Genomic DNA, 12,485 nt, shown 5'->3' on the forward strand with positions numbered 1-12,485 from the left:
ACTGATGGTTTGTTCTGTAGACTATCGAAAAAATATAACTTAAAGGGGATAATAATTTTAAAATTGTGTTTAAAAAATAAAAAACTTTTATTCTAGTCGAAATAAAACAAATAAGACTTTCTCCAGAAGAAAAAGTATTATCAGATACACTGTGAAAATTTTCTTGATCTGTTTAACATAATTTTGGAAATATTTAAAAAAATAAATAAAATAAAACAAAATAAATAAATAAATAAATCAAAGGGGTTTAATAATTCTAATTTTAACTGCACAAACACGTACCATGATAACATACTTTTGTTGCAAATTTCATACAGTATATACAACCGGTCAGTTTGGGGTCAGAAGGATTTTTAAACGTGTTAAAACAATTTGATCAAAACCACAGTACAGATTTTAAAATTGTGAAATGTTATTGCACTATAAAATAACTGTTCAAAATAACTGTTAGCTTATCATTTAATGCAGTGAATTTAAAGATGAATTTCAGCTTCATTACTCTCTTCAGAGTCACATGATCCTTCAGAAATCACTCTAATAATAATAATAATAATAATAATAATAATAATAATAATAATAATAATAATAATAATAATAATAAAAACAACAACAACAACAACAACAATAATAGTGGTAGTAGTAATAAAAGTAAAAATGACTGGAGTAATAATTTTATTTGAAACTATACATACAATAAGAACAGTTATTAACATTTTTTACATTTAACAAATGCTGCCTTGATGAACAGAATAACTTTCTTTAAAAAAAAAAAACTGACCCCAAACATTTGACCGGTAGTTTACATAAATGTAAATATACTGAATGTAAAACCATTTTATGATATTTTAACAAGAGTTGGTACTGTACTTCAATACATTTTCTTGTAAAAATTTGTGTTAATAATTTGTTTAATATTCAGCATTAATTTAAATGTTCTTTTTTATACGCCCTTTAGTTTTTTCCTTGCGTTTTTTTTTCTTTCTATACACTTGTTTTATTATTTTAAATGTAATTAATATTTCCCTTAATGTAAAAACTAATCTCTGTATGGTTTGTGCTATATTTTTTGTCATATCCATATACAGTAGTCAACATTTGAAGTGAATCAAAACCTTTCATCAAGTTGTCCTAATACTATTCAACAACACTGATTCTTGTTTTTAGACAATTTAGATTTTTTTTTGATCCACTTCAGCTGTTGACTACTGTACATTGTGATTGCTTTGTTTTTAATCGCAATAAAAAAGATGACGTTCTTATATTTCAATAAGTACTGGTCATAAAATGTAATTATGTTTAATTAGCATTTTTTGTTTTGCTTTAGAAATAATATCAGAATCTACCAGACTGAAAGAGAATGAGCATCCAAACCCCAGATGATACGTTATTGTTTGTGCTGTGAAGGAGCCTTTAATCTTAATATAATAATTGAAAACAGTTAAGCAATTATCTCATTTGGGATCCTCCAAGTTAAAAAAATAAATCATTCTGTGCGGTTTAACTTGCCTCCTCCAGAACTTCTCATTCATAACCCGCCATTGGGATTTGTCAATCAAGCATTCGCCCACATAACCCGAATCAATTTTTAATGCACATCAATGTAATTGGCAAAAAAAAAAATCAGAACACAATTTTCTACATTCCACTTCCTCTCCATGTAAATATTGATGCTGTTTCTCTATCTCTGCGTGATTGTCTGCAATACATGCAGCGTTCTCTTGAGGCCTGGAGGAGGCAACATGCTGGAAATGTAGAAAACACTAAACACGAACCAGAACCGCCACGCAGAAATTTCATTTCCTAGAACCACGGCGGAGTCGGGAAAGCCTCCAATCCTCCACAGAGGCCTTACACAACAGCTTCCCTCTGAGATGTTCCTTAAGTGCTCGCTCCGGACCCGTTTATAATGGAGCTTTTCAATAAAAAAGTCTTCCCTTATGGCCGGCTTTTTAATAAAGTGCTTTTCAACAAAATAGCGGCATGTTCAACTCAAATATAGCTTTGACTGTTGGAATAACACTGGCATGAAAAATGAAAAGCCATTGTTTCCCAAGGGACACTTTTCAATATTGCAAGAAAAGGGAAAAAAAATATGGGTAACACTTTATAATAATTACACACTATGAATCATTTATTAAGCATTAGCAAATAGTTAACTCATTATTCATTAAGCATTAATATATGTTAGTAAGTAGTTTATAAATACAGCTACAAATGCTGTTTTCTTGACATATACGCACATGTAAAATGTGCTTAATTATTGTGTTTTCATACTTTGTTAATGATACATTTTTCAATACTAAACTAAAGGTGATGTATGTAAGTTTTTGACTCTTCTAAAGCATAAACATACCATGATATGTTTGCAGATATTTAAGAAACATGCTAAGTGTTACATGCCTGGGGGTGTTGCTCTGTTGCTCTCTCCTCCCCTCTCTGTTTTTATTTGCTGTCTGCTGTTCTTCTGAAATCTAGGTGTTCCGATTGGTTGGCTGAGTTCTCCCGAGTGGACCAATCAGAAGAAGATTGGGGTTATTTAAGGACTCCTCCAGTGAAGACTCAAGCCAGATTAAGAGGGGGATCCTTGTTGCTGCTGTGCTTGTTTGTGTGACATTTTGTGCCTATCTTGTTCTCTGGTTCGGTTTAAAGTTTTCTTTGTGAGTTGTACATCTGTTTAAAACATCTTATCCTAAACTTGCTTAAAATGTACTAAAAGGGAAGTGAAAGTTAAGTATGTCACGTGACTTACATTTTCACACACGTAGTTGATTCTCTGTTAATCCACTAGGTTAGAAGCGGGTGCTATTTTGTGTATGTTTGTTCCAGTGAGTGCAGTTGAGTAAGGGGCGTGTGACGCTGAAGATGTTTTTTTTTTTTCCTATTTACATATTTCTCTTTAGTTATTTAGAGGTGGGGGAGGGATTAGTTAGCGGGTGTTTAATTTGTTATTTTCTTTGATTTGGCACCGCTTATTTTCCTTCCCTCTATCAGGTTTGTTTGTTTACTTCATTTTGCATTTATTGTACACATTTGTAAATACATTTTGGGTGATTTAAATATTTTCCTTTATCTTTATTGTATTAAAACGAACCACTTTTTTTGACATTGTTGTCTGTGTCGATTCATAGCAGCTAACGTCTCAGGGGAATTCATAAAAGATTGGGTTGTCATAATTATGTTAAGCCCTTTTCATCCTCCGAGCCACACGGGGTGTAACACTAAGAAACAATGCTAAAGTCAGATATTCTGCTTTAAAAAGTTATGTGCCGGAAAGCTGTCTTTGTTTTGGTCATTTAACCTGCCTAACGCCAGTTTAGCCGACTGTATTTCAGAAACCAGGGTTGCCTTGGTGGAAAACCAGGTATTTCATTCATTCAGTCAGGAAGGCTCTCAATGGATGCGTGAGCGAAATGCGACCTCCGGTGGACAGTAGCAGACTCTGAAATGAGACGCAGATTCAGAGTTCCACATGAGGCTATTAATTAGCAAATGATATAAATATTTTGAACGTAAACATCAGGTGAGCAGGTTACATTGTAACCCTGTGTCCTAACAATATGCTACGTGACGAGGTTTACAGTGAATTTACAGAAATGTGGGTGTTTGCACCAGATATAACATGACAGAAATTAAATTACAGCCATTCAGAAGCACAGAGTAGTGCACTTACTGCACTATTAACCTAAATGGTTAGGTTTATAATCTTCGATTCATGGATTTTCAATTATTTCATGTTAGATGAGTAGCTGTAAATAATCGAAGATATATGAAAAATTAACCTGATATTCTACACCTGAAGCATGAGCACACATTGCTTTGCATCTTATAAACACAACCAAGTCTTAAATGGCCCGTTTCCACTGAGTGGTACGATACGGTTCGGTTTGGTTTGGTACGCTTTTATAGCCGTTTCCACTGTCAAAAAGTGTACCGAACCGAACCGAACCGAACACGAGAAAGGGTACCAAAAGGCGGAGCCACACGCGCAGCTGAACGCTATTGGTTTACAGAGATACGTCATTCGCTTAAGCAACAAGCCAGAATGTAAACAAAAAACCCGCCATGTTTGAAAAACACAGCGAGAGATTTTAGCGGAATTATAAATACATATAATAACGAGCCATGGTCGACCCGGGCTCAAACAAACCTTCTCGTCGTCTTGATAAACAGCCATAAAGCCATGGAGTAAAGCAGATTTACCCTGTGCCGCGTAGTTTTTTACGAGGCAGTCTGAGGCGCGAGCGGTTTCGCTTTCTTCCTTGCGCTCGCGCGCGTCTAACATTATATCTGAAATAACAAACTTCTTGAGCTGATGATAATAACCTGCGCTTGATTATTGACGTGCTTTTGAAACCCGATCCTGTCAGACACTGACAAGCGCGAGAGTGAAGCGTGAAGAAACAAAGGAGAAGCCGGAAAAAGGAGCACATTATTTTTTCAGCAAACGTGAACAAAATGCCATGTTTAACTATTATTGTCACCTTTTGGACTAATATGTACGCAGAATGATGGAATTGCTCTCTAACAGAGGCTACATGTGCTGCTGAAGATTATAGACACAGATAAGAGGTTTACACTGACTGTAGGCTATATTTTGTTGTTTTTGAACCTAAATACTGACGAAATGTCTGTTGTGTGTGTTCTTCTGTAGTTGATAACAAATCGGAGACTGTAAGGGGTTGTATGTGTTTATACATGTTCATTTATTTATTTATTTATTTAATATAATTACAGACGTTACAGTAGGCTGTTTCGCACTGTCATTGATCTGCAGTTATAATCAACTCATGTTCATTGAAAAGTTAGTAATAAACATTTCTACACAAGTATTTATATGTATGAAGCATCTGTTTTGTGAGAAGTGCTTTTCATATGATATGTAAGTGACCCGTACAGCTTTATTGTAGACATTTCCTCCAGCGAGAATGACGTCGACTGAAACTTTCTGTCATACACCACGCCCACCAAAAGGGTACCCTTGTTAGTGGTAACGCAAGCCTGATAAAGGTGACCTGTACCAAACCGAACCGTACTGTACCAGTCAGTGGAAACGAGCCAAAAAATACACTGTTGACCACCACTTTAAACTGTACAGTAATTTTATTTTAGATAAGATTGCTAAGATTTATTTTTCATGTGATACAGCTTCATTTGTGTCTCGTGAAATATTTATAAATTATTAGTATAAATTATATGTTATTTTTTAGGATAGTGCTTATACAATAACATTCAGCATATTATTTCTCCTTGAAAGGCCTAGTGCTTGAAAAACTGACAGGTGCTAATTGCCTCAAGGATTAAGGTACATTTATGCTAATTCCCGGCCTCATATTATCCCGCACATCAGTCTTTCCCAAGCCATGTATACACTCGCTGGGAATCGCTCGGAGCATGACGGAAAGACAAACAACAGCTGGCATGTAAATATATCTTGTTAAATATAACCGTATCTCCTTCTTTGCAAGCATCATGCCATCTGCAATCACAGAGCGCGAGGGCTTTTGGGTTTCAGCTCACGTCCCGAAACATCATCTTCTCCCTTCATCTCCCGATCCCCGGCAGAACCTGCGCCCCCAGCTGCCCTCTAATCCCGCTTTAGCCCTTCCGCTGATCAGGTGCGTCACTCTTAACACAACTTCATCAACGCCGCCGGCGCGCAATTGGCTGGATAAATGATAAGATTTCCACTCGATTTCTGCTCGGCCTTATTCCACCTCTGTACCTGCGCTCTGTATCTGTCATGTCGCTTTAAAGCACACGCTGTGATAGCGCTCGCTGTTCGGTCACCGCGCTGCTCCCGACCGGCTCGGTGGACGATCACCGCCATTGCATATTAGATTTAGAGACAATGATGGCTTACTAAGGAAAAGCCAACAGTGCAATATGAGAGATAATCTTGCTGAAGCACCACTCACCTCCTCACCGCAATCTGAAGTCCTTTAGGACGGCTCCTTGGGCAGAGGCTGTTAAAAAAATAGAAAAAATAAAAAGTGATTAGATATTTCATTAAACCTTTGGTATCTCTGTGCATGGTGTAAATTAATACATTTCATCAATTTTTTATCATTAAAATTCTACTGGATATGATTAAGTGTTGGTCAGAGGTGATTCCTAAAGGGCTCCTATGATGCAAATCAGCTTTTGAAAGCTGTTTGAACAGAATCGTGTGTAGGTATAGTCAGTCCACTGCAGTGTTAATTTCGTTGATGAAAAATTTTCATCATAATTTTCGTGATGAATAAGTTTCTACCGTCAAAAAGTAAATGAAAACTAAATAAAAATTAAGTGATGATGACAACAACTATAATAAAATCACCTGATATTTTCGTTGACTAATAAAAACAACACGGTAATGTGATTGAAGGATGTTTTATATATAACATATCATTTGGCAGTCAAATGTCATACTTATCCAAATGTCTACTTATTATGGTGGCTTTAGAAAGCCAACATAGTTTTATAATACATAAAGTTCTTCTGAGACTGTTCATACTGCAACCACCAAACTTCCTCCAAATCTCCAAACTGGTCTGACTTGGGTTGCTTTATCTTTTCCAACTGATCCGACTTGTCTCCAAAATCTGACCCGGAAAAATCTGAAAAGTCCCATTGACTTAACATTGGACCAAACTTTGTGACCTCATATCTTTGTGCCAGACTGTTATACAGACTTAAGGTTACACTCATTTAACTCAGACTACCAATCTGCCAATCACTGATGACCTTTCAACTTACTAACGATACCCCAGCAACCACTTACGACACACTTGCAACTGTCCCATAGACAACAATCATAAAAAACTGCTATTGACTTTACATTGGACATACTAACGACAAACCAGTCCATACTAACAATATACTGATCCATACTAGATCCATACTTGCTAATTCTTACTGGAAACATGCTAGCAACATGCTAATTCATGCTAGCAACATGCTAATTTATCCTAGAAACATGCTAGCATAATGCTAATTCATACTAGAGCCATGCTAATTTATGCCAGCAACTGCCTAGCAACCACTCAGAATACCTTAGCAACCCCCAATCAACACCTTAGCAACCGGCTAGCAACACCTTAGCAATGTTCTAGCAACGTCTTAAACCAACTAGCAACCACTAGGTGTTCTACCCTAGAACCACTTGGCAACACTTAAGCAAGCACCTAGCAACACCTAAGCAACCACTCAGAACACCCTAGCAACCACCTAGAAACACCTTAGAAACCACCTAGCAACACCTTAGCAACCACCTAGCAATGGCATAGCAACACCCTAGCAACCACTTAGCAACACCTTAGAAACTGCCTAGCAACCACTCAAAACACCCTAGCAACACCTTAGCAACAGCCTAGAACACCTTAGCAACCACATAGCAAAACCATAGCAACCGCCTAGCAATGCCTTAGCAACCACTTAGAACAGCCTAGCAACACCTTAGCATTGAGCTAGAACACCTTATCAACTGCCTTGCAACCACCTCACAATGCCTTTGCAACTGCCTAGCAGCCACCCAGAACACCCTAGCAACCACCTAGCAGCCACTCAGAACACCTTGGCAACCGCCTAGCAACATCTTAGCGAACATCTTAGCAATCACCTAGCAACACCTTAACAACCAGTCAAAACACCCTAGTAACCACCTAGCAATCTCTCAGAACACCATAGCAACCACCTAGCAACACCACAGCCACATAGTGTCAGTACAACTATATACAAGAATGCTTCATACACACAATAGGAGTCCCGGTTTGTGAAATCTGATTTTACTTTTTACAGTAGCAGAATGGATTTAGCAGCGTATAAAGAAGGCATATTAACTTATCTGGTCACATTTGCCACAAGAAAATTTGCAAAAACAGTACAAAGTTAAATGTATGTGTGTGTATGTACTGCAAATTTTTTGTAATGGCATTTGTGTGTGATTCATTGTTGCAGAAAGGCTTGAATAAACTCCACCACAAATACATAACAATACTTGGTAATTTTGACTAATAAACTGGATCTCTGCTTCATTCGTGTCTGTCTCTGTCACTGACTGCTGTTTATGTGACGTAATGCTGGAGAAACAGACACATGTTGCAATGATGGGCGAGGAGAACCAGCTCATCTGCATTTAAAGTCACAGGCTACAAAAACAGCTACAATTTACTCTGCACCCAAAATGGGCATTTTTAGTATTATATAATAATTAATCTGATGGGTAATTTGAGCTGAAACTTTACAGACTCATTCAGGAGACACCTACGGCGTATCTTACACCTGGCTCTTTCTAGGTATGCTAGAAACTTCCAGGTAGGTGTGTTAAAGGAAGGTGGAGCTAAACCATGCAGGACACCAGCCCTGCAGAACCGAGTTTGGACACTCCTGGTATATAGCAAACACAAAACACGGATTCTACATGGCAAACTACACAAGACCCACATTTACATAAATAACCAACAAGTAACTGTCAGGGTTGGGGGATGAAAGAGATGAGGCGAGGACCCAATTGCAGCAAATGAAAACTATTTTATTTAATAAAAGGAAAACAAAATAACTTAAACCTCCCTGTAGGGGAAAAACATGGCAAAATACAGACTTCGAAAAACTAGACAGGACCAGGCAAGACAAATTTCATGACGTCCTCAATGAAGACACATGGACACTGAATTAATGACGACGGATCAGCACAGGACAGAGCACACTAGGAGAATAAATAGGGAAGACAAACTAATAAATGGACAGGTTCGCCTGTCTGTTTATTAGTTTGTCTTCCCTATTTATTTTTAGTGAATACCTTGAGTACCTATTTATTTATGTGAAAATAATAATTACAAACAGGATAACAAAGTGGGTGGGACAAGACGCTAGACAAAAGAACACATGGTACAAAAACACAACAAGCCATGTGCTCTCATAAAAACAGGGCAAGAACATGTAGCCAATCAGAGAACTCATTGACCGCGTGCTCGCATGAAACAGGACACTAAAGCACGTGGTTACAATGTAAACATGAAACTACGTGCTACACAAAACAAACACAACAGAACGCAAGACGAGCACACGATAAATAAAGATACTTACTGTGTGCTCACATATGCAACATGAATGTTCCCTCTCAGCGCCATCCAAAACCGAAAACAGCTAGACTGAGATGCCGAGAATGAAACATCGCACCACAGACAAAACAAACACAGACACTGGGACAAGAGCGCACACCCAGATCACGTCCGAATCTTACGTGCCTGCATCAAGTGGGAATTTGCACAGCACGAGCGCAACCAGGATGCCGCTCATACAATGACAAGCACAGATAATGAGAAAAGTCGAGCCGAGCACAACATACAAGACATGACAGGACCAGTGGCAGAATCCTGACAGTAACTATTGTAACAAAATACACACAATCAGAAATAAAAAAAAAAGTAAACAGGAAACACAAGAACCAAATGATATATACAGTATTCATGATGTTTAAGAAGGACAAATATATTTATTCCAAAATCTTCCTTATTAATTCATTCAATTGTATTGATTGTCAATAAAATTAACTGGTGAAAACAATTACAGTTGAAATCAGAATTATTAGCCCCCCTATTTATTTTTTTCCCCAATTTCTCTATAACAGAAATAAGATTTTTTTTCAACACAGTTCTAAACATAATAGTTTTAATAACTCATTCCTAATAACTTTTAATTTTTTAATAATTTATTTTATCTGCCCTGATGACAGTAAACAATATTTTACTAGATGTTTTTCAAGACACTTCGATACAGCTTAACGTGACATTTAAAGGCTTAACTAGGTTAATTAGGTTAACTAGGCAGGTTAGGGTAATTAGGCAAGTTATTGTATAATGATGGTTTGTTCTGTAGACTATTGAAAAAATATAACTTAAAGGGGCTAATAATTTTGCCCTTAAATTATGTTTAAAAAAATTCAAAACTTAATTTATTTTAGACGAAATAAAACAAATAAGACTTTCTCCAAATGAAAAAATATTATCAGACACGGTGAAAATTTCCTTGCTCTGTTAAACATCATTTTGGAAATACTTGAAAAATAAAAACATTCAAAGGGGGGCTAATAATTCTGACTTTAACTGTTTATGCCTTATTGAAAATCATTCAATATAGACCATTTCAATGTGGTCATGTCACTTGCCTGTGAACATTTCCTCCTTGTTATCAAACTATTCATAACAGTAACAAGAAACAATTCAATCACAACTTAATGCTAAATCATAACATTTTTTATCAATATGTGACTCTTTTTGGATAGCTATAGAAATTAAAAATGTAAAACAGGAAATATGTTGGGGCCATTGTTTTTGTTTACATCCCTCAAAATGATCTAGAACATTTTTAAATTAAATTGGGAAGAAATCTCAGCAGTTTTTGAGTTTCACTCAAATGTAAATCCAGCAAAACAAAACCAAATTCTAGCGGTCACTTAATTTGATCAATATCTGGGGGAAAATAGTATTTAGTATAGAACAGTATATAGTATAGAAAAAAAGTATTTAATTTTATTATTAATCTTTCTAAAACCTTTATAAAGTCAAATAATCAACATTTCTTGAGTACGACCCAAAAACCATTAAAAAAATTCAATAAAATACAGTGCTTCTACTAAAATAGCTAGTTATTAGTGTTGGCAACTTTACTCAGTCATCGCCAAACACTTCTTGACTTTCTGCAACACGTTCAACCCCTAACAGTTCATACTTCCAAAGCACATTAAATTAGCCAGCCCTGTATTCTGCACTTCACAGAGTCTTTACTCTTAAATCAAGCTAAAGAAGCGTCCAACTTTCCCATTCTGTGTTTATAAAAACCCCTTAACCCCTCAAGACTGTGAGTCCTTCATTGGCAAGCCGGTGGCTCTTGGACCCGCTACGCTCATTGGCATGCACAAAGGCACTCTAAGCTATTTCGCTGGCACCCGCACTGATTGGCTCATCATTGCGTCATTCACAATGGTGTTGACAGTGCCCGTGATCCTATGGGCAGGGCTGCTTTTTCCAATGCCCGCCTGCCCGTCTGCCTCTCCGCCCTGCGAGTCTGGCGATATCTGCGAAAGCCTTCATGCGGTGCATCTGATCTGATCTGCTGCACCTCTCCTCAAACATGTCATCTAAATGCTAAGCACTCATGCTGCATTGTTAGATGAAAACAACAAGAGCAGCAAAAGCAAACAAGAGAATCTTGCAACTGGCTGCAAGCTTTTTTGATTTGATTTCAGTTTTTTTTTTCAATTGTCCTTCTTCAAGATCCCAGACACACTCTTCTTCTTTCTCCTGGAGATGTGAGGAGAATCCTGAGACTGTTATCACGTATAAGCTCGGTGTGCTCTACTGTAAATGATTGTTTTTTTTTTTTTGCTGTCTGAGACAAACTTGGGGAATTATTTTTGATTGCTTGGTGTGACTTGATGGACAGAAGGTTAATTGCTTTGCCGATGATTCTTAGCCTCGGCTGAAGTCTTTGAAGGTTTGAGGCTTTTAGTGTCAAACGAAGCGCTAAACTCTGTTGACGTTTTAAACAGGATAAACAGTGTTCGTTATATTTCTCATTCTAAATAATGACTTGTTTACGAATTCCATTTGAATGTTGTGCATGTGAGACTCAGAACTGTTCATTTTTCATTTATGCAGAATAATTTCTAATTTACACTTACTGGACACTTTATTAGGTACACCTTACTAGTACCGGGTTGGACCCCCTTTTTGCCTTCAGAACTGCCCTAATCCTTCTCGCAATACCTTCAACAAGGTACTGGAAATATTCCACAGAGACTTTGGTCCATAATTGACATGATTGCATCACGCAGTTGCTGCAGATTTGTTGGCTGCACATCCATGATGCGAATCTCCCGTTCCACCAGATCCCAAAAGGTGCTCTACTGGATTGGATCTAGTGACTGGAGGCCATTTGATTAGTGAACACATTGTCATGTTCAAGAAACCAGTCTGTGATTATGATATTCTGCGTTATCCTGCTGGAAGTAGCCATCAGAAGATGGGTACACTGTGGTCAAAGGGATGGACATGGTCAGCAACAATACTCAGGGAGTCTGTGGCGTAGACATGATGCTCAATTAGTAGTAATGGGTCCAAAGTGTGCAAAAACCTCCCCCACACCATTACACCACCACCAACAGCCTGAACCGTTGATACAACGCGGGATGAATCCATGATTTCATGTTGTTGACGCCAAATTCTGACCCTACCGTCCGAATGCTGAGCAAGAGTGTATGGGTGTTCCCCAGTGTTGGGTTGTGGCTGGAAGGACATCCGCTGCGTGAAACATTTGCTGGATAAGTTGCCGGTTCATTCCGCTGTGGCGACCCCTGATTAATAAAGAGACTGAGCTGAAAATAAAATGAATGAGTGACTGATTTGAAATAATACAGAAACAATATACAGCTGAAGTCAGAATTATTAGCCCCCCCTTTGAATTTTTTTCCTTTTTTAAATATTTCCCAAATGATGTTTAACAGAGCA

At 37.4% G+C, this 12,485-nt stretch overlaps 1 protein-coding gene across 1 annotated transcript in view; it reads right to left on the reverse strand.

Annotated features, from left to right (window-relative positions):
- The window catches only part of tafa5l (TAFA chemokine like family member 5, like), a 146,834-nt gene that overhangs the window by 12,777 nt on the left and 121,572 nt on the right, over window positions 1-12,485 (reverse strand). The window contains exon 4 of the mRNA XM_056464026.1: window positions 5,916-5,963. Within this exon, the coding sequence (XP_056320001.1) occupies window positions 5,940-5,963 (24 nt within the window). The 3' untranslated portion in view covers window positions 5,916-5,939. The remainder of the gene's footprint in view (window positions 1-5,915; window positions 5,964-12,485) is intronic.

This window comes from Danio aesculapii, chromosome 8 (genome assembly GCF_903798145.1).
Source record: "Danio aesculapii chromosome 8, fDanAes4.1, whole genome shotgun sequence".
NCBI classification, from domain to species: domain Eukaryota; kingdom Metazoa; phylum Chordata; class Actinopteri; order Cypriniformes; family Danionidae; genus Danio; species Danio aesculapii.